This window comes from Podarcis vaucheri (genome assembly GCF_965113315.1).
Source record: "Podarcis vaucheri genome assembly, chromosome: 12".
Taxonomy (NCBI): domain Eukaryota; kingdom Metazoa; phylum Chordata; class Lepidosauria; order Squamata; family Lacertidae; genus Podarcis; species Podarcis vaucheri.
Window position 1 is genome coordinate 2,694,333 of NC_138750.1, and position 19,842 is coordinate 2,714,174.

At 54.3% G+C, this 19,842-nt stretch overlaps 1 protein-coding gene and 1 long non-coding RNA gene across 5 annotated transcripts in view; one reads left to right on the plus strand and one right to left on the minus strand.

Annotated features, from left to right (window-relative positions):
- Positions 1-19,842, plus strand: part of LOC309515173 (adenylate cyclase type 1-like) — a 239,820-nt gene that overhangs the window by 192,050 nt on the left and 27,928 nt on the right. For all 3 annotated transcript variants that reach the window (XR_014212333.1, XM_082192762.1, XM_082192763.1), the window contains 2 exons: positions 18,119-18,313; positions 19,447-19,544. Coding sequence is in view for 2 of the 3 variants with exons in the window: in XM_082192762.1 (XP_082048888.1) it covers positions 18,119-18,313; positions 19,447-19,544 (293 nt within the window). In the remaining variant the exon portion in view is untranslated. The remainder of the gene's footprint in view (positions 1-18,118; positions 18,314-19,446; positions 19,545-19,842) is intronic.
- LOC309515264 overlaps positions 1-19,842 on the minus strand; it is a 94,132-nt gene that overhangs the window by 65,553 nt on the left and 8,737 nt on the right. The gene's annotated exons all lie outside the window — the stretch shown is intronic.

The window sequence follows — 19,842 nt, forward strand, 5'->3', positions numbered from 1 at the left end:
CTATGGTTGCTCCATAAGAAAAAAGCTCATTTCACTGTTATTTCTAAAACACATCTGCAGTTTTCAGTCTCTGGCTGAAACAGAGGGTGAAAGAGTCTTGATTTGAACATCTTTAGCCCTAAATTTACACTTCTGTCTCCCCCCCCACACACTCCTCCCCCCCCCCCATGTCATTGCAGAAAACTATGTGATCTGTTCCTTTCCCTAACTGACATGGAGTTTTCAAGAAATGGAGCAGTTGTGCTGATCCCTCCACATATCCCTGGGCTGCACCCAATCCATGCACTAATTCTAAATTACCCTGGTGGCCAGATTATTATTTCCTCCATTAAGAAGTGTGCCATGCAGGCCACTCTCTGCCTTCATTACTGAATGAATTGCCGGAAGGAGTCCTAAATTCAGCTGTCAGGCATTTTGTGGTTGCCTCCAGCATGGGACTGGCAACCTGTCCTCATTTGAGGAGAAGAGCTGTGCCAGAAAGGGCTGCACGGCATATAAGGCAGCACGGTTTTACAAATTTAGTCATCATCATCTTATTTGTATGATGCCTTTCCACGGGTAAAAGCACTGCTTTTTGCTGGGGGGATGCAGGGGTACACATACCCCTAAACATTTTGTGAATCTTTGTACTTTGTCCATTTACTGTATTTAGTTTCCCCGATTTGAACTATAAAATGGTGATTTTCTTGCGTCAAGAAAAAACAACATTTTTTAGGGGGGGAAAAGCACTGGGTAAAACCATGCTCAAAGTGGCAACATGAAAACATTTACATAATAACAAGCACAACAGAAGCAATCGTAAACAATAAGTAAAACACATGAAAAGGTACAACCAAATTTGAATAATTTCCACATGAATCATAAGTAAATCTAAAAATAAAGTTACAAATGGATATTTTGGGGTTGGGGGTCTGACAAACCACCTCCAAAAGCTCAAACATAGGAAGCTTCTTTCTCCCAAGGCACACCCTGGATCAATCTATCTCAGTATTGGCAACAGCTCTCTGGAGTTTCCGACTGGGGATCTTCCCAGCTTTACCAGCAGATTCCAGGGACAGAACCTGGGTCTGCCTGCATGCTGAGCTGAAGCCACCCTAAAGAGATGCTTATACATAGAGAAGCGCTAACCTTTTAAAAAATGAAATACCGGTAGGTATTTCATTAGACTAGAGAAGTTGCAGATGGCCACTGCCTGAAAGCCAGCCATTTCCCCTTCCACCTCACGTCTTCAGATAGATTTTGGGATGCATTGTTAGTCTCAGGTTCATTAATAAAAAATCGCTCCCATGACACACCACCACTCCTCAGAGCATTTTGTCAGTCCGTATGACGTTCAGGTATCTGAGAAGCCAGCAGAATTGTGTCTTTTTGCTGCTAGGATAAAATGTATGTGCTGTATGTTCAAATACATTGTTTAAGGTGATTAATGGATAAGTTAAGAATGTACCTTGCTGGTACCAAAATGTATGGCTGTGGGTTTTGAAGGCCACTCCATGCAAGGCCCTTTCCACCTGGCCTAGGGGGCAGAGACCAGACTCACCCAGCTCTACTTCAGAGGCTCCTGGGAGGCCAGAGAGACATTGCCCTGGGTTCTGAAGAGCCCAGACTGACTGGAACAAACTGGGGTGAATGTCAAAAATGCTTTTAAATGCTATTAAATAGTTTTTAATCTGTGGCATTTTAAATTTGGGGGGTTTTTTGTTTGTTTTTGTTTGTTGGGGGTAGGGTGAACGTTTAGTTGGGGCAAGTTTAGTATAGTTGTAAATTATTTTTGTTTTTTAATTAGTTTTGTCAGGGGTTCAGGAGCAGAGGCAAGTGCAAGGGAGGAAACAGAGAGCGAGGGGGAGGAGGCAGAAGAAAGGATGAGTGATGACGACGACCCGAGATCTCCGAGTCTTTCCAGTGAATCAGAAGATTCACAGAAAGGAGCACCAGTGGCCAGGGCAAGGGGGGAGCCTAGGGGGACACCCCAGGAGGAAAGGGCCAGAGGGGGCTCAGAGGGGAGCAGTTGGAAATCGGGACCAGCGTCACCAACAGAGAGCAGGGGAGAGGAAGGGCGTCAGGTATCAAGCGCTGGCAGCTCACAACAGGAGGGAGGGCACGAGTCAGGAGTGGCCACACCTCCATCGGGGAGCGAAGAAATGGTCAGACGGAAAGTGGAAGGTTGGGCGCGCGCGCCAAGTTCAAATGCACAGGAAGGTGGCGCAGTAAGCAGCCCGGAAAGGGAGCCAGGACCTAAAGCCCGGCGCAAGGAGACAGGAGGGTCCGGGGGGTCGGCGTCAGAAGAATCCAGGAAGGAAGAGACCCCGGGGGGCAGAGGGACCCAGAGAAGAACAGTCAGGCGGAAAAGGTGGAGTAAGGCTAGGATATTAAGTTGGTGTACAAGGGGCGGAGACTCAGACGGAGCTTCGCCGGTCTAACCCATAAGACGTAGAGTTGCACGCAGCAGCTTGAGAATGGAAACTGTAACTCAATAAAGACTTTTACTAAATGATCGCTGGCTAGCGTGATCCTCTGTGAGCTAGGATCTGGAAGCAGCTCTGACAGTAAGCTCCGTCTCCAATTGTGGGCATCTACGGCCTCGCGGAGAGGAGAGAAGGAGGGTGCCTGCGACTCAGCTCACGAACGGCAGACAATATGACGGCCGAACAGCAGATAGGAGAACTCAGAGAAGCAGTGACACGTCTGAATGCCGAGATACTTGCATCCAGGAAGGGAGAGGAGGACGCAGCTGCCGCCTACAGGGATCTCCAGGTCAGGTTGGAAGTGCTTACGAAGCAAGGGCAACTGACACCCAAACCGGAGGGGATTGGATTGGGGAGAAGAACAGGCAGTCTAGTCTCTCACTTTGATGGGAATTTACAAATGTACCCCAACTTTAAAGCAGATGTACAGTGTGCACTGCAACTGCTGAACAAAGACTTTAGAGATGAGCAAGAGAAGGTGGGATTTATCATGTCCCATTTGCATGGAGATGCTAAAGCATGGCTGCGCAATTTGTGGAGGGATAAGGATCCAGCGCTCCAAACCGCGGATGCCTTCATTAAAGCGATGGATGGCTGCTTTTTATCTAGCATAGACGTGGATCTTGCCCGGAAGGAGGTGCATGGGCTGAAGCAAGGGAGGGCCAGCGTAAGACAGTACCATGCCCGCTTTTTTGCATTAGTCAGTGCCTTGGAATGGGACAGAGATTCAGCTCCAGTCAGAGATCTATTTTGGGAAGGCTTGAACAGTGCGGTTAAAGACGAAATTGCAAGGGGGGAGAGACCCCGGACCACGCAGGAGGTCGTTCAGAGGGCGCTGGCGGTGGGAGTGCGGCTGGAGGAACGTCCATGGAGCAGGGACGAAGGACGTGGAGGGCGCGAATCAGCGAGAGGGTTCTCCTTCGTTCCCAGGGAAGCTGTGCGTGCGCAATCCACGCCTCCGCCAGGAGGGGGAGCGGAACCGATGGAGGTTGGTGGTGCCAGGGCTCAGTCAGCAACCAGAGCCACAGCACCGGGAGCAGTCAAAGCGAAGCCTCCTAGAGGGAACAGGAAGTGTTACATCTGCGAAAGTCCGCAGCACCTGGCGAAAGAGTGTCCCCAGAGGCTCCACAAGCACACTGCAGCCTCAGCAATGGTAACTGCAGCAACTCAGCAAGGGGAACCACAGCAGGGAAACGACGGAGTCTGGCTGGAGAGAGAGGCACTGGGGCCCAGCCAGACGTGTCAGTGAAGCAGTCCCCAGAGATTTTGCAGCCCACAGACCCCCTCCCACCCAAACCAGTGGTGAGGCTCACTGCATCGCTCCAGCTACCCAATGGACTCACCATGGACGTGCCAATCACCATTGACTCAGGAAGCAATGCGGACTTTATAGGGCAGGACTTTGTCGATAAACACGCTATACAGCTGCTGCCTGCCACGCTGCCCCTGCAGGTCGTCACGGTGGATGGCAGGGAGCTGCTAGGGGGGCAGGTAGTGAAGCAAATGCCACCAATGGTGATGCGACTTGGAAATCACAGGGAGATCATCAGTTTTAATGTCACCAGACTGTCGGACACGCCTATTGTCTTGGGCATGAGTTGGCTGGACAGACACAGTCCGACGTTGGCTTGGTACCAGCGGCAGCTAGTCTTTGGCTCCTCATACTGCGCTGAACACTGCATCCTGCCCCGGCAGGAGGGAGAGGAGGAGGAAGCGCAGCTGCAGCTGGGGACGCTGCAAGCAATCCCCCACAAATACGCGGGATTTTTGGAGGTCTTCTGCGAGAAGGAAGCGGATAAGCTACCCCCCCACAGATCATATGACTGCAAGATTGACCTACTGCCAGGGGCGGCGCTGCCCAAAGGGAAGCTGTATTCCATGTCTGAGGACGAACTACAGGAACTCAAGGAGTTCGTAGATCATAATTTGGAGCGCGGCTTCATCCGGGAGTCCAAGGCGGTGGGAGGCAGTCCTGTATTCTTTGTTAAGAAGAAGGACACGCCCCCAAAAAACTTGTAGTGGACTACCGGATCTTGAACAGTGTGACCAAGCCATCGGACTTCCCCATGCCCAGGATCGACGACCTCCTCGCGACGGTACGCAAGGGTCTTGTGTTCACCAAGTTGGACCTGCGTGGGGCGTACAACCTCATTCGCATGCGGGAGGGTGATGAGTGGAAGACAGCCATGTTCACGCCCCTGGGCACCTACGAATACAGGGTTATGCCTTTTGGATTGCAAAATGGCTCTCACTGTTTTCAAGCTTTCATGCATCACGTGCTGGCGGGGCTCCTCTACAAGACGTGCGTCTGCTTCTTGGATGACATCCTGATATTTTCTGAATCGCAGCAGGATCACGACAGACACGTCAAGGAAGTGCTGAGCAGACTACAGCAGCATAGGCTTTACGCCAAACTGGAAAAGTGCCAGTTCGACGTGACGGAGGTGGATTTCCTGGGCTACAGGTTGTCAGACAAGGGGCTCGCCATGGACAGCGCCAAGGTTCGTGCCGTGTTGGACTGGAAGAGCCCGCGCAACCGGAAGGAGGTCCAGCGGTTTGTTGGCTTTGCGAACTTCTATCGCAAGTTTATCAAGGGTTTCGCTATGCAAACGGCGGCCATCACAGACACGCTCAGTTCCAAGAAGAAGAAGTTCATCTGGACGGAGCAGGCGGAGCAGTCCTTTCAGGCACTCAAGCGTCTCTTCGCGTCGGAAGAGCAGCTACTGCATGTCAACCCCAGCAGGCCAATGAGGGTGGAGACGGACGCATCAGACAGAGCTGTGGGAGCAGTCCTGTTGCAGCAAGACCCGCAGGGGGCCTGGAGGCTGGGAGCGTTTTACTCCAGGAAGCTCAGCAAGTCTGAACAGAACTACACCATCTGGGACAGGGAGTTGCTTGCCATTCATGCAGCTTTCAAGGCGTGGAGGCACTTCCTGATCGGCACCAAGCACACGGTGCAGGTCTGCACGGACCACAAGAATCTGGAGCACTGGCGCACGGCGCAGTTCCTGAACCAGAGGCAGATACGTTGGGCCGAATTCTTTGCGAACTTCGACTTCCGAATAGAGTATGTCCCGGGGGACACCAACGTCATGGCGGATGCCCTATCCCGTAAACCACAGTACCTGGAGGAGGCGACGCCAGCGGCTGCCATGCACATCTTCGCACCGACGGTGTGGGCGTGCGCTTCGGCGGCAGTTGACCTGGATGCGGTGAGGAGAGCGCTGCAGGACGACACCTTCGCGCGAGCCAAGATGGCAGAGGCGCAAAGGGGCAAGGCGGCGACCGGCGAGTTCCAAGTTCACGATGGATTACTCCTCCGTAAAGGGGCCATCTACGTGCCGGGGGACGATCTTCGCGCCAAGGTACTGCAGCAGCTGCACGGCGCACCCACTGCCGGGCGCTTTGGCAAGGAGAAGACGATAGAATTAGTCGCCAGGGACTTCTGGTGGCCCAGAATGAGAGGGGAGGTCGCGGACTACGTGGCGAGGTGCGACACCTGCCAGAGGGCCAAACCAGTACACAGACCGCCGGCGGGACTGCTGGAACCGCTGCAAACCCCGTTCGAACCGTGGGAGAGAGTGGCCCTGGACTTTGTCACGGATCTGCCCAGCTCGAGGGGCAAGACGGCAGTGCTAGTGGTGGTGGACTTGTTCTCCAAGATGGCACATTTCATCCCGTGTGCGAAGGTGGCCACGGCGGAACAAACCGCCAAACTGTTCATAGATCACGTGTTCAGGGTTCACGGTCTGCCGCGGTCTATACTGTCCGACCAGGGGCGGCAGTTCATCTCGAACTTCTGGCAGAAGCTGATGAGCTTCCTGAACGTCAAGATCAACCTGGCTTCGGCTAGACACCCGCAGACCAACGGGCAAGCGGAGCGGGTCAATGCCATCATGCAGCAGTACCTGAGATGTTATGCGAATCAACAGCCGGCGACGTGGGTGGATTACCTGCCTCTCGCCGAGTTCGCCTACAACAACACGAAGCACGTGTCCACGGGGGTCACGCCGTTCTTCGCCAACAACGGGAGGCACCCCAGAACCTTCCCGGGACTGGAAAGAATGGGGGAGGAGGAGCCGCAGACAGCAGATGCGTTCGCGTCGGAATTGCAGGAAGTCCACGATCAGCTTCGGCGGCACCTGGAGCTGGCTAAGCACGCATACAAGGTACAAGCGGACAAACACAGGAGGGTTGGCGAAGAGATCCATGTGGGAGACTGGGTCTGGTTAGCAGCCCACGCAGTGCCGGCCAGGTCGTTGGCGAAGAAAAAACTAGGGCATAAACAACTGGGGCCCTACCAAGTCGAAGAGCAGGTCAACCCGGTGGCTTTCAGGCTGGCGCTTCCGGAGGGCTCCAGGATGCATCCGGTGTTCCACAGATCGGTGCTCACTCCCTACAAGGCACCTCACAGGTTTCAGGAACCAGGAACGGCACCGAGTCCGCTCCGAGAGAGAACCGAGCAAGGGGGATGTGATGGCCTGGGATTCCGATTCGGAGGATGAAACAGAGGAATCCCAGCCTGCACAGGAGTCCCCGCCTCCAGGGCCGGCTGAACTGGGGCAAGGCCTAGATGCTGAGGAGCCTGCACCTGTGGCAGTGCATCAGGAGCTGGCCCCAGGTGAAGCCCTTCTGGCCCCAGAGGGGCTTGATGACTCAGTGGCCACAGGTGAGCCTCCTCCAGGGCCCAGTAACCCTTCGGCCTCTCCTGATCTGCAGAGGCTTAGGGCAGAGAGGCGAAGGGAACTGGTTGCCCCCAGGAGGAGTGCTCGCCTTAAGGCCAGAGGAGGCGGGGCTCCTGGGGGTCGGGACCGCCCCTGACCTTGGAAGAGGATAAAAGCCCAGTCAGGCCGGCCCCAGGTTGCGGGAGCAACGTCGTTGTTGGCTACGGACCTTCCTGTGTTCTTGATCCCTGCTCGGCCTCCTGTTCCTGACTATCCGGTACGCCTGTCCCCTGCTCGGCTTCCTGTTCCTGACTATCCAGTACTCCTGTTCCCTGCTCGGCCTCCTGTTCCCGACCATCCGGCGTTCCTGTTACCTGCTCAGCCTTCTGTTCCAGCGTTCCTGTTCCCCGCCCGGCTCTCTGCATCGGACCTCACCCCTCTTCGTGTGGACTCTACTACACTCACGGTACCTTACCCCCGGGACCAGCACAGTTTGCTCCCGCCACACCCGCACTCCCCCTTCGTAGGGGTGCGTTCGGGAAGAGCCAGAGGCCATGGCTGACCAGGCGGCTGCACTGGTGACTTTGGCCCAGGAGAACCAGGCCTTGACTGACACCGTGCAGCAGCTCAGTGACGCGGTTGTGGCACTTCAGCAACGCTTGGAAGCCCTACCGGCTCCTGGGGCCGACGCCCCGGCACCTGGCAAGTACCCAGTGGCTTTGCCTGAGAAATTTGATGGAGCCCCGGCCAGCTTTCCCATGTTCCTGGCCCAGGCCAAGCTGTATATTCAGGGGCGAGCCCGGAACTTTCCTGACGACCGCACCAAGGTGCACTTTTTGATTAGTTTGTTAAAAGGACCAGGCGGCCAAGTGGGCGTTGCCGCTACTCAGGCAAGACTCCCCCTTGCTGGCAGACTATACGGGGTTTTGCAATCGTTTGGAGGCCGCGTTCGGCAACCCCCAGAAAGGGAGTCAAGCCAACCGGGCGATTCGGCGTTTGAAACAGGGCAAGTCCACGGTGGCCGCATATACCACGGAGTTTCGGCTGTTGGCACAGGACTTGACCTGGAATGATTCGGCACTGCGGGACCAGTATCTCGAAGGGCTTTCGGACGAGGTACTGGATCAGTTGGCCACAATGGAACGCCCCACCACGCTAGACACTCTCATTCAACGGAGTCTACAAATAGACGACCGGTTGGAGGATCGTCGTCAGGCCCGGGGTCGCCGACACTTCCAGTTCACGGCACCAGCTTTTTCCGGCAGCCCCACGGTCACAACTGATTTAACGGAGGAGCCTATGCAGCTCGGGGCAGTGCGGCCACGCCTTTCCCCCCCTGAGAAGGCGCGGCGTCGGGAGGGAAATCTCTGTCTTTACTGTGGCGGAAGTGGACACTTCGCTCGGTCTTGCCCTGAGAAACGCCAGCCGCAGGGAAACCGCCAACCCCAGTAGCTGATGGCCCTAGCTACCGGGGGTCCCAAACCGCGCAAAATGGGCCTGCACCAATGGACTTGCAACATCTTATGGTTTCGGTACGTTTATACCCTCCAGGTGGGCCCTGGATCCACACCCATGCTTTGGTAGATTCAGGGGCAACCCGCTCCTATATGGACGCTGCTTTTGCCGCCCATCATCAGGTGCCACTTCGGAATAAGCCAGTACCGGTCCAGGTGGAAGCGATTGACGGACGACTTCTGTGTTCAGGTGCCGTTACTCAGGAGACCCAGCCCCTGGTCCTGTGTTTCCAGCAGCACCGGGAGTTGCGCACTGTGGACATTGCCTCTATGCCCCGCTTCCCCCTGGTGCTCGGGATGGACTGGCTGGAGGCCCACAACGTTCAGATTGACTGGGTCAAACGGACCGTGCACTTCCCAGACCCATGTTCCCATGCTCAATCCGGGACGCTGGCGGCCGCGCCCTCAGAGGAGGCAGCACCCACGCTCCCAGCCGTGTATCAGGACTACCAGGACGTGTTCGAGGAACGGGAGGCAGATCAGCTGCCGCCGCATCGGCCTTTTGACTGCGGCATAGACCTCCAACCCGGAGCGCCTTTACCAGTGAGTTGCTTATATTCTCTAACAGAGCCAGAGCGCGAGGCTTTGCAGGACTTCTTGCGCAAGAACCTGGAGCGTGGGTTCATTAGGCCTTCCACCTCGCCTACCGCGGCACCAGTGCTTTTCGTTAAGAAGAAATGTGGGGAACTCCGCCCTTGCCATGATTACCGAGCCCTGAACAAAATTACCGTCCCAGATCGGTACCCCTTGCCCCTTATCTCGGAACTGCTGGAGCGGGTGCAAGGGGCACAGGTGTTCACCAAGCTGGACCTCCGGGGGGCCTACAACTTGATTCGGATCCGAGCCGGGGATGAGTGGAAGACAGCGTTTGGGACCCGGTACGGGCAGTTCGAATATTTGGTTATGCCGTTCGGTTTGTGCAACGCGCCTGCTGTGTTCCAACGCTACATCAACCACGTGTTTCAGGACTTGTTAGACAAGTACGTGGTGGTGTATTTGGATGACATACTGATTTACTCCCGTGACCCGGCTCGCCATGAGGGACATGTCCGGACCGTGCTGCAACGCTTGCGTGAGCACCGTTTGTACGCAAAGCTCAGCAAGTGCGAGTTCCATCAGCGGACTGTGGACTTCCTTGGTCACCGGCTCTCTCCGGATGGGGTGCAAATGGACCCGGGGAAGGTGACAGCGGTTCAAGAATGGGCGGCACCCCGGAACCGCAAGGACCTACAACGTTTCCTGGGGTTCGCCAATTACTACCGGACCTTCATCGCCGATTATGCTCATCGCACCACCCCGTTGACCCGGCTACTGCGCCCAAAGACGCCGTTTTCCTGGGACAAGGAGGCAGAGGAGGCGTTTCAGGGGTTGAAGGCCTGTTTCCAGAGGGCACCAATCTTACAACATCCTGACCCCTCTCGACCCTTTGTGGTGGAGACCGACGCCTCCAGTACGGCTCTCGGTGCCGTCTTGTCTCAACAGATTGGTCCTGAAGCGCCACTCTTACCCTGTGCCTTCTATTCCCGCCAGCTCCTACCAGCGGAGCGTAACTATACTGTGTGGGAGCGGGAACTACTGGCCATCAAGGTAGCCTTTGAGGTCTGGCGCCATCATCTTGAGGGGGCACGACATCCGGTGGAGGTGAGAACCGACCACCGGAACCTGGAGTACCTCCAGACCACCCGCAAGCTGAACCAAAGACAGATCCGGTGGGCGTTGTTCTTTTCCCGGTTCCAGTTTCGGATCCGCTACATCCCTAGCTCTCAGAATCAGAAGGCGGATGCCCTGTCCCGGAAACCTGAAGACAACGCAGACACGGTACAGCAAGCAGAACCCACCACGATCCTACCTCCGGCTGCATTCCTGGCCACCCAGGAGGCGCAGCCATTGCAGGTTCGGGTGCGGGAACAGCAACGGGTCGACGCTTGGGCCCAGGATCATCTCCGGGAGCTGGCTGAAGGGTCCAGCCCACAGTATCCGGGGCTGGTCCTGCATCAGGGCCTTCTGCTGCACCACGGTCGGCTGTACGTCCCGCCAGGGCCACTACGGCTGGAGGTTCTCCGGATGGCCCATGATGCCCCAGCAGCGGGGCACTTTGGTCGGTATCGGACCACCCATCTGGTCAGTCGTGAATTTTGGTGGCCCCGCCTGAAGGCTGACGTGGCTCGCTACGTTGCTGGTTGTGATGTCTGTCGTCGCGCCAAGGGTCCTACCGGGCGACCCCCCGGCCTACTTCAGCCATTGCCAGTTCCACCGCGCCCTTGGCACACGGTTTCGTTGGACTTTATAGTGGACTTACCCTCGTCTCGTGGCTGTACCTGCCTTCTGGTTTTCTCCGACCATTTCACCAAGATGGTACACTGCGCTCCCTGTCCATCTGTACCCACAGCCAAGGAAACTGCTCAGCTGTACCTTCAGCATGTCTTCCGCCTGCATGGACTACCTGAGCGTGTGGTGTCCGACCGGGGAGTTCAGTTCACATCCCGGTTCTGGCGAGCATTACACCAGACCCTTGGGACAGAGGTCTGACTCTCGTCAGCCTACCACCCACAGACCGATGGCCAGACGGAACGGGCGAACGCGGTGCTGGAGCAGTACCTCCGGTGTTACTGCAGCTACCAGCAGGATGACTGGGTCGACCACCTGGCGTTGGCGGAGTTCGCCTATAACAACGCGGTGAATGCATCCACCCAGCAAACCCCGTTCCAGGCCAGTTATGGTTATCATCCACGGCTGTTTCCAGAGGTGCTGCCGGCATCCGCGGTCCCGGCGGTGACGGAGTGGCTTCAAGAGCTCCAGTCCCAGCAACAGCTTTTAGTGGAGCAACTGCACCAGGCCAAGGAAGCGTACAAAGCCCAGGCTGACCGCCACCGCCAGGTGGGGCCGGAACTTCACGTCGGTGACCTGGTTTGGCTCTCCACTCGCCATCTCCACCCCTCTCGACCTTCGCGGAAGTTGGACGCCCGCTTCACCGGCCCGTTCCCTATCGTAGACCAAGTCTCTCCTGTGGCATTCCGTCTCCGGTTACCCGCAACCCTGAAGGTTCACCCGGTCTTCCACAGGTCCCTTTTGAGTCCAGTGGCCCCACCCGACGAGTTCCACCCGAACCGTCCCCGACCGCAGCCAGTGTTGGTTCGGGGAGAGCCTGAGTACGAGGTGGAACGCATCCTGGACTCCCGATACCGCAGGGGAAAGCTGCAGTATCTCATTGACTGGAAGGGGTACGGACCGGAGGACCGTTCCTGGGAACCAGCGGCCAACGTCCACGCACCTGCCTGCCTCCGAGAGTTCCATGCGACGTACCCCGGCAAGCCGGGTCCGGACCCTCGGTTGAGGGGGGGGCCTGGGAGGGGGGATGGTGTGATGGCCTGGGATTCCGATTCGGAGGATGAAACAGAGGAATCCCAGCCTGCACAGGAGTCCCCGCCTCCAGGGCCGGCTGAACTGGGGCAAGGCCTAGATGCTGAGGAGCCTGCACCTGTGGCAGTGCATCAGGAGCTGGCCCCAGGTGAAGCCCTTCTGGCCCCAGAGGGGCTTGATGACTCAGTGGCCACAGGTGAGCCTCCTCCAGGGCCCAGTAACCCTTCGGCCTCTCCTGATCTGCAGAGGCTTAGGGCAGAGAGGCGAAGGGAACTGGTTGCCCCCAGGAGGAGTGCTCGCCTTAAGGCCAGAGGAGGCGGGGCTCCTGGGGGTCGGGACCGCCCCTGACCTTGGAAGAGGATAAAAGCCCAGTCAGGCCGGCCCCAGGTTGCGGGAGCAACGTCGTTGTTGGCTACGGACCTTCCTGTGTTCTTGATCCCTGCTCGGCCTCCTGTTCCTGACTATCCGGTACGCCTGTCCCCTGCTCGGCTTCCTGTTCCTGACTATCCAGTACTCCTGTTCCCTGCTCGGGCTCCTGTTCCCGACCATCCGGCGTTTCTGTTACCTGCTCAGCCTTCTGTTCCAGCGTTCCTGTTCCCCGCCCGGCTCTCTGCATCGGACCTCGCCCCTCTTCGTGTGGACTCTGCTACACTCACGGTACCTTACCCCCGGGACCAGCACAGGGGTGTGGCACAGGAGGAGCACATCAACGAAGTCACGGAGATTTTGGACTCCAGATGGGGGGAAGAGGGGGTAGAATACCTTCTCGCCAAGGAGGGCACCCCGGCCAGTGCCAACAGCTGGGTGCCGGGCTACGCTTTAGACGAACCTCTGCTCAAAGAAGAGTTTCATGCCCTCTTCCCACATAGGCCCATGCCAGCAGATTTTTTCGACGACTGGCTTTTCACGCCCACGCTTTCAGCCAGCACGTTCCAGGGGTTCGACTCGGACGAGAAACCGACACGCGACGCACGTTCCCCGGAGGGGTCACCCTCGGGATCTGCCTCAGAACCCTCGTATTGGTGGGACGATAGACCAGAGGAGCAGTGGCGCAGAAAGTGGCTGGAGGGTCCAGGACGAGCAACGTCCCCAGAAGGAAGCGAGGGAGAGACGGACATGGACGTATTCGGGGACGACCCGGGTTTCGAGCACGGCGGCACAGAGATGGAAGCGGAGGTGACCGTCGTCGACGAGAGCAGGGAGGAAGAACCGGAAGACTTCAGATGGAGGCCCGCCACGGGAAGCGAACTGTATCCGACATTCGTCCCCCTGACACAGCCGCACCCAGCTCCCGCACCGGAAGGAGGGGAGGGGGGAAGAGGGGGCTTCGAGGGGGGGATGGATGTCAGGGGTTCAGGAGCAGAGGCAAGGGCAAGGGAGGAAACAGAGAGCGAGGGGGAGGAGGCAGAAGAAAGGATGAGTGATGACGACGACCCGAGATCTCCGAGTCTTTCCAGTGAATCAGAAGATTCACAGAAAGGAGCACCAGTGGCCAGGGCAAGGGGGGAGCCTAGGGGGACACCCCAGGAGGAAAGGGCCAGAGGGGGCTCAGAGGGGAGCAGTTGGAAATCGGGACCAGCGTCACCAACAGAGAGCAGGGGAGAGGAAGGGCGTCAGGTATCAAGCGCTGGCAGCTCACAACAGGAGGGAGGGCACGAGTCAGGAGTGGCCACACCTCCATCGGGGAGCGAAGAAACGGTCAGACGGAAAGTGGAAGGTTGGGCGCGCGCGCCAAGTTCAAATGCACAGGAAGGTGGCGCAGTAAGCAGCCCGGAAAGGGAGCCAGGACCTAAAGCCCGGCGCAAGGAGACAGGAGGGTCCGGGGGGTCGGCGTCAGAAGAATCCAGGAAGGAAGAGACCCCGGGGGGCAGAGGGACCCAGAGAAGAACAGTCAGGCGGAAAAGGTGGAGTAAGGCTAGGATATTAAGTTGGTGTACAAGGGGCGGAGACTCAGACGGAGCTTCGCCGGTCTAACCCATAAGACGTAGAGTTGCACGCAGCAGCTTGAGAATGGAAACTGTAACTCAATAAAGACTTTTACTAAATGATCGCTGGCTAGCGTGATCCTCTGTGAGCTAGGATCTGGAAGCAGCTCTGACAAGTTTCTATTGTTTTATTGTATAGTTTGCATTCTGTTCTCAAGAGGAGGGGAGTGGGCCCCAGCAACAGAATGTCTGGGGCAGGTTCCACGGGGGAGGGGGGATGCACTGGGACAACTGATCTCAGTGATCACGGGTAGGAGGAAGAGTTACGCTAAGACCAGATGATGTCATTCCCGAGGAGGCAGGTTTAGTCGTTGTTTGAAGACTATCCCTGCCTCTGGGTCTGGTCTTGACCAGAAGGATACTGGAATCAGCAAGGGAAACCCACATGACCTGAAGGTGCTGCTGTGCAATGCCAGGTCAGTGATTACTAAGACCACTGCCATCCACAACTTGATCATGGATGGAGGACTTGACCTATCATGTATAACAGACACTTGGTTGGATGAAGCAGATGGGCCTGTTCTTACCACTGTTTGTCCACCAGGTTTCTTGTACACACAGCAACCCTGGTCATATGGGCAAGGAGGGGGGGTTGCAGTGTTTTTTAGGGGTCATTAGCTTACACCAGGCGTCCTATTGGGAAGACCCAGTTTTCTGGAAGATGGGCAATAGGGGCAGTACAGGATTCCTTTTGGTGTACCGACCTCCCCGCTGCACCAAGGATTCCCTGGCCAAGCTGCTTCAGGTCGTGGCGGATGTTCTCCTGGAGACACCTAGTTTGGTTGTCCTAGGGGATTTTAACATCCATGCCGACACAACCTTACAAGGGGCCACCCGGGACTTTGTGGAAAGCATGGCCTCCATGGGGCTGTCCCTGAATAAGTCTGGCCCAACCCATAGCCGCGGACATGCCTTGGACCTGGTGTTTACCTCTATGGATGTTGGTGATCTGACACTAAGTAAAAGCGAAATGAAAGAAGTGCCATGGTCAGATCACTTCCTGGTGCAACTGGACTTCTCTACGACCCATCCCCTCTGCAGGGAGGTGGGACCTATTCGGATGGTCCACCCCCACCACTTAATGGATCCAAATGGTGTCCAGAGAGTGGTAGGGGATATTTTATCCCATGTTCATGGCCTTTCAGCTGATTCCCTGGTGGCCCACTGGAATGTGGAGTTAACCAGGGCTATTGACTATTTGGCTCTGAAGCGCCCTCTCCAATTGCATGGAGCCTGGACAGTCCTGTGGTTTCCCCCAGATCTGAGGGCAATGAAACAATCGCTGAGACAGTTAGAGTGCCGGTGGTGGATAACTCATTCTGAATCTGACCGGACACGGGATAGAGTTCAACGTTGAGCCTACCAAGTGGTGATGGGGACGGCAAAGAGGACCTTCTTCACCGCCTCTATTGCATGTGCAGAAAACAGCAGCAGGAGACTCTTTCAGGTGGTTCATAATTTAACAGAGCCACCTTTGCCATTGGGTGGACCCCTAGATCTCCTGCAATGATTTTGCAAAGTTTTTTGCAGATAAATTTGCTCAGCTTCGGAAAGAGGTAGACTCCACCATGGGAGCAGGGCCGGGCCGGGAGAGTGCTAGAATCCTGTCCTGTTGTGTGGGATCAATTCCAATCTGTTACCCCCGAGGATGTGGACAGGCTGCTTGGACGAGTGAAACCAACCACCTGTCTCCTTGATCCTTGCCCATCCTGGCTTATAAAAGCTAGCCGGGAAGGGGTGGGTGATGGGCTAGCGCTGGTCGATGATTTCCTGTGGGCTAGGGACTAGTTTTCCTAGTTCTGCTAGCTAGAGCTAGTTTTCTAGTTCTGTTGGATCTCTCAGCAGACTCTGATACCCTTGACCATGACATCCTTCTGGACTGTCTAGAGGAGCTGGGAGCTTTGGGCACTGTTATACAGTGTTTCCGCTCCTTCCTCCTGGGCCATGTCCAGAAAGTAGGGGGGGTGAGTGTTCAGACCCCTGGGCTTTCACTTGTGGGGTGCCTCAGGGTTTTGTCCTCTCCATGCTTTGTAACATCTATATGAAGCCGCTGGGAGAGATCATCAGGGGGTTTGGGCTGGGTGTTCATCAGTATGTGGATGATACCCAGCTCTACCTCTCTTTTAAATCAGCACCAGTAAAGGCGGTGAAGATCCTGTGTGAGTGTCTGGAGGTGGTTGGAGGATGGAGGGCAGCTAACAGATTGAGGTTGAATCCTGACAAGACAGAAGTACTGTTTTGGGGAAACAGGGGGCTGGTGGTTGTGGGGGACTCCCTGGTCCTGAATGGGACAACTATGCCCCTGAAGGATCAGGTGCGCAGCCTGGGAGTCATTTTGGACTCACAGCTGTCCATGGAGGTGCAGGTCAATTCGTGTCCAGGGCAGCTGTCTACCAGCTCCATCTGGCAGACCAGCTGAGAACCTACCTGCCCATAGACTGTCTCACCAGAGTGGTGCATGCTTTGGTTATCTCCCGCTTGGACTACTCAAGTTAAGTTTTATTGCGGCCAAAGCCAGTGACACTAAACACCACAAGATCAGACAACAAGAAATCAGCAACAACCTCAGAAAAGAAAAAAGGTTACACAAGGGAACTTTGCAGTGTGCCATTCAACAGAAGAGATTTACGCTTCCTAATTACTAAAGTGCAAAATTTAGCCACCTCATATGATATTGAGCTTGAGGAATCTTCCAGGAGGTATTTTCGAAGAATTTCAGGGGAGGATTCCAAATAATATTGAAGGGGTGTAAATTTTGATAGAAGCGGTAAAATAAGTGCTTGGACTACTGCAATGCGCTCTACGTGGGTCTACTTTTGAAGGTGACCTGGAAACTACAACTAATCCAGAATTAGGCAGCTAGACTGGTGACTGGGAGTGGCCACCGAGACCATATAGCACCGGTCCTTAAAGACCTACATTGACTCCTAGTACTTTTCCAAGCACAATTCAAAGTGTTGGTGCTGAGCTTTAAAGCCCTAAATGGCCTTGGCCCAGTATACCTGAAGGAGCATCTCCACCCCCATTATTCAGCCCAGACACTGAGGTCCAGCACTGAGCGCCTTCTGGTGCTTCTCTCACTGTGAGAAGTGAGGTTACAGGGAACCAGGCAGAGGGCCGCCTTGGTGGTGGCGCATACCATAAACAGCTATCTGACTTTTAGAAGACATCTGAAATCAGCCCTGTTTAGAGAAGTTTTTAATGTTTGATCTTTTATTGTGTTTTTAATATTCTGTTGGGAGCCGCCCAGAGTGGCTGGGGAGGCCCGGTCAGATGGGTGGGGTATAAATACTAAATTGTTGTTGAAGAAGAAGAAGAAGAAAACTGTCCTACCAGAAACGTTAACCAACAAATTTAAAATAGCACGAGGACAAGCAAAGAAGGATGGATGTCTTCACCAGGGTGGGGCTTTTCTTTCTCACATATATAGCACAACAAGACAATGACCTCCCCCTACCCCCTACCCCCTAAAAAACCTAGGGTTGCCATATTTCAAGAGATAAAAATACAGACAAAAAAAGTTGTTGGCAATCCCCTGATAGACCTCTGCCGCTGCTGAGCCCGAGCCTCTACCAGAGCCATGCCCCCCCCCCAAAAAAAATTTAACCCAAAATCCAGGACATTTGCTTTAACATGTAAAATCCCCCCCTCCTCCCAGATGGGCATTTAGGACCCCAAAATAGGACATGTCCAGGAATTCCCAGATGTATGGCAATCCTATCCCCCCAAAGCATACGAATCAGTATGGCTACTCTGACCCAACACCCCCCTCCCCACATGCTAACAAACAAACTACACTGCAACCAACCACATACAACCAACCTCTCTCTCAAGAGAGAGGACCTACTGATGTAGTGCTGACACAAAAACCCTGCACAAACACCACACAATAGAATGAAATATCATTCTCCTTTGCCCTCTCTTTTTCCCAACCACACACTGGCTATGACAAGAGTGTTTTACACAAAATGTAAACAAACTGTGAAAATGACTCTGGGAACTGAAAATGGAGAGGCTGTATGCACTTTTCCTTGTTTATTTGGTTATTTTGTAATACGTACAAGAAATCTTCCGTGAAAACTTTTTTTATATAAAAAAGCTTACCCTGCTGTTTTCTGGTTTTGCCACAGAGGAGGGCATTGAGGACAGCATCAGAAAAACTCAGGAACCGTTCCTCTTTTTCTACAAATGTTGTGTACAACACTCCTGGAACTCGAGTGAATCGATACATTGGCCGTTTAATAGAGGCCCGGCAAACTGAGTCGGAGATGGCAGACCTACATTTTTTCACCCTGAGGTACAAACAGATTGAGCGCGAGCAAAAAGTAAGTGAGGCTTTTACTAAGTTTATCAGTCAAATAAAAAGAGAAACTACCACTTGCTTGCTTGCTTGCTTGCTTGCTTGCTTTTTTTCCCCATTTAAGGTTTCATTTTCCTATATTTTTAATGAAGTATTGGCTTCCGTTTTCATGGAGCCTTTGTCAAACACTGAAAATCAGAAGGCGCTCCTTTTCCTGCAGGTTACCTGGATTCTATTGGTTGTTTTTTGCTTTTTTCCTACTATGTAGTGATGCTCCCCCCCCCTTGTGTTCAGGTCAGTTTTATTTTTAGTATTGTATAAATCTTTGTACTTTTTTAAAAAATAGAAAAGTGTTTTGTAAATAAATGAGTGCCTTGTGCTAGAGCAGCTGGTTTTGGGGTGCCCCCTCCTCCCTCGTTCTCTTTGATTCAGCGCAGTGGGGCCCTTGTGTAAACGCGCTTGTGTGCAGTGGGAGAGGCCTGCCTGGAAAGCTTGAAGCCCACCACCACTACATGGGAGAAGGGTTGAAGAAAAGGAAACATGAATTGGTGCCGCCCTGTAGATTGGCCAGTCGTGGCTGGGAGCAGCTAGGAACTAGGTGGAGTCATCAATCTTATAAAAAGTGTGGACTTTCACACACTGGCCAGTTTCCATTTTGACTTGGAAATGTTCGTTTTGGGGATCTCAGAAGTACGTAAAGGCAAGACGCAGGTGAGGGAGTGCTTTCCTGCAATGGCACCCACCTGAGAGATGATGGAACTATCCTGAGGCTGAAAAAAAAGACTGGTTCTAATACCTCCAAGTCTCAGGATGAGGCCCCTCCAATCTTTCCCGGTTCCATTTCTGAGCTGGGGAAGGAGGGCGAGACCCACCACTCTAGCAGTGTTTGGTCAGCACACTTCCTCCCCAGCTCCAAATTTTGAAGGGAGGTGAGGAGGAAGCGCATGCTGGATTTGCAAACACTCTGGGTACTTTTCCTGACCATACACTGACTTTGAAAACTCAGAAAGAAATGATGTGGTCATCAGGGGCAAATCTGGCGAGCACACATACAGATTACTGCTGTGCATGCTTGTATTTCTGTCTTTAGAACCAGGAGGTGTGATGGATATGGGTCAATAATGGTATTTATGCCTCTTTTCCCCACCTCATTCACAGTATCACCAGCTTCAGGATGAATATTTCACCAGTGCTGTCGTCTTGTCATTGATTCTAGCTGCCTTATTTGGCCTTGTCTACCTTTTAATAATCCCACAGTAAGTGCTTTCTCAGTGTTTTAAATTAAATGCCAAGTAATTTTTTTAAATGAAATTGGAGTGTCTTGGGCAAACATTGGATTCATTAGAAAACTTTATTTCTTACATTCTACCCCACCCCCCAATCAAGAGAGCAGGTTCAGAACTGGATCCCCCTCCCCCACCCTAGTAACCCAGATCCACCAAGACTAGGAGCGATGGGTCGTCTTGCCCCACCCTGCGTTGGTCTAAGAGCCTCTCCAAGCTATCTCTATCGGTGGCCCCCACGGCATCCCGCACTAGTGAATCCCATAGTTTC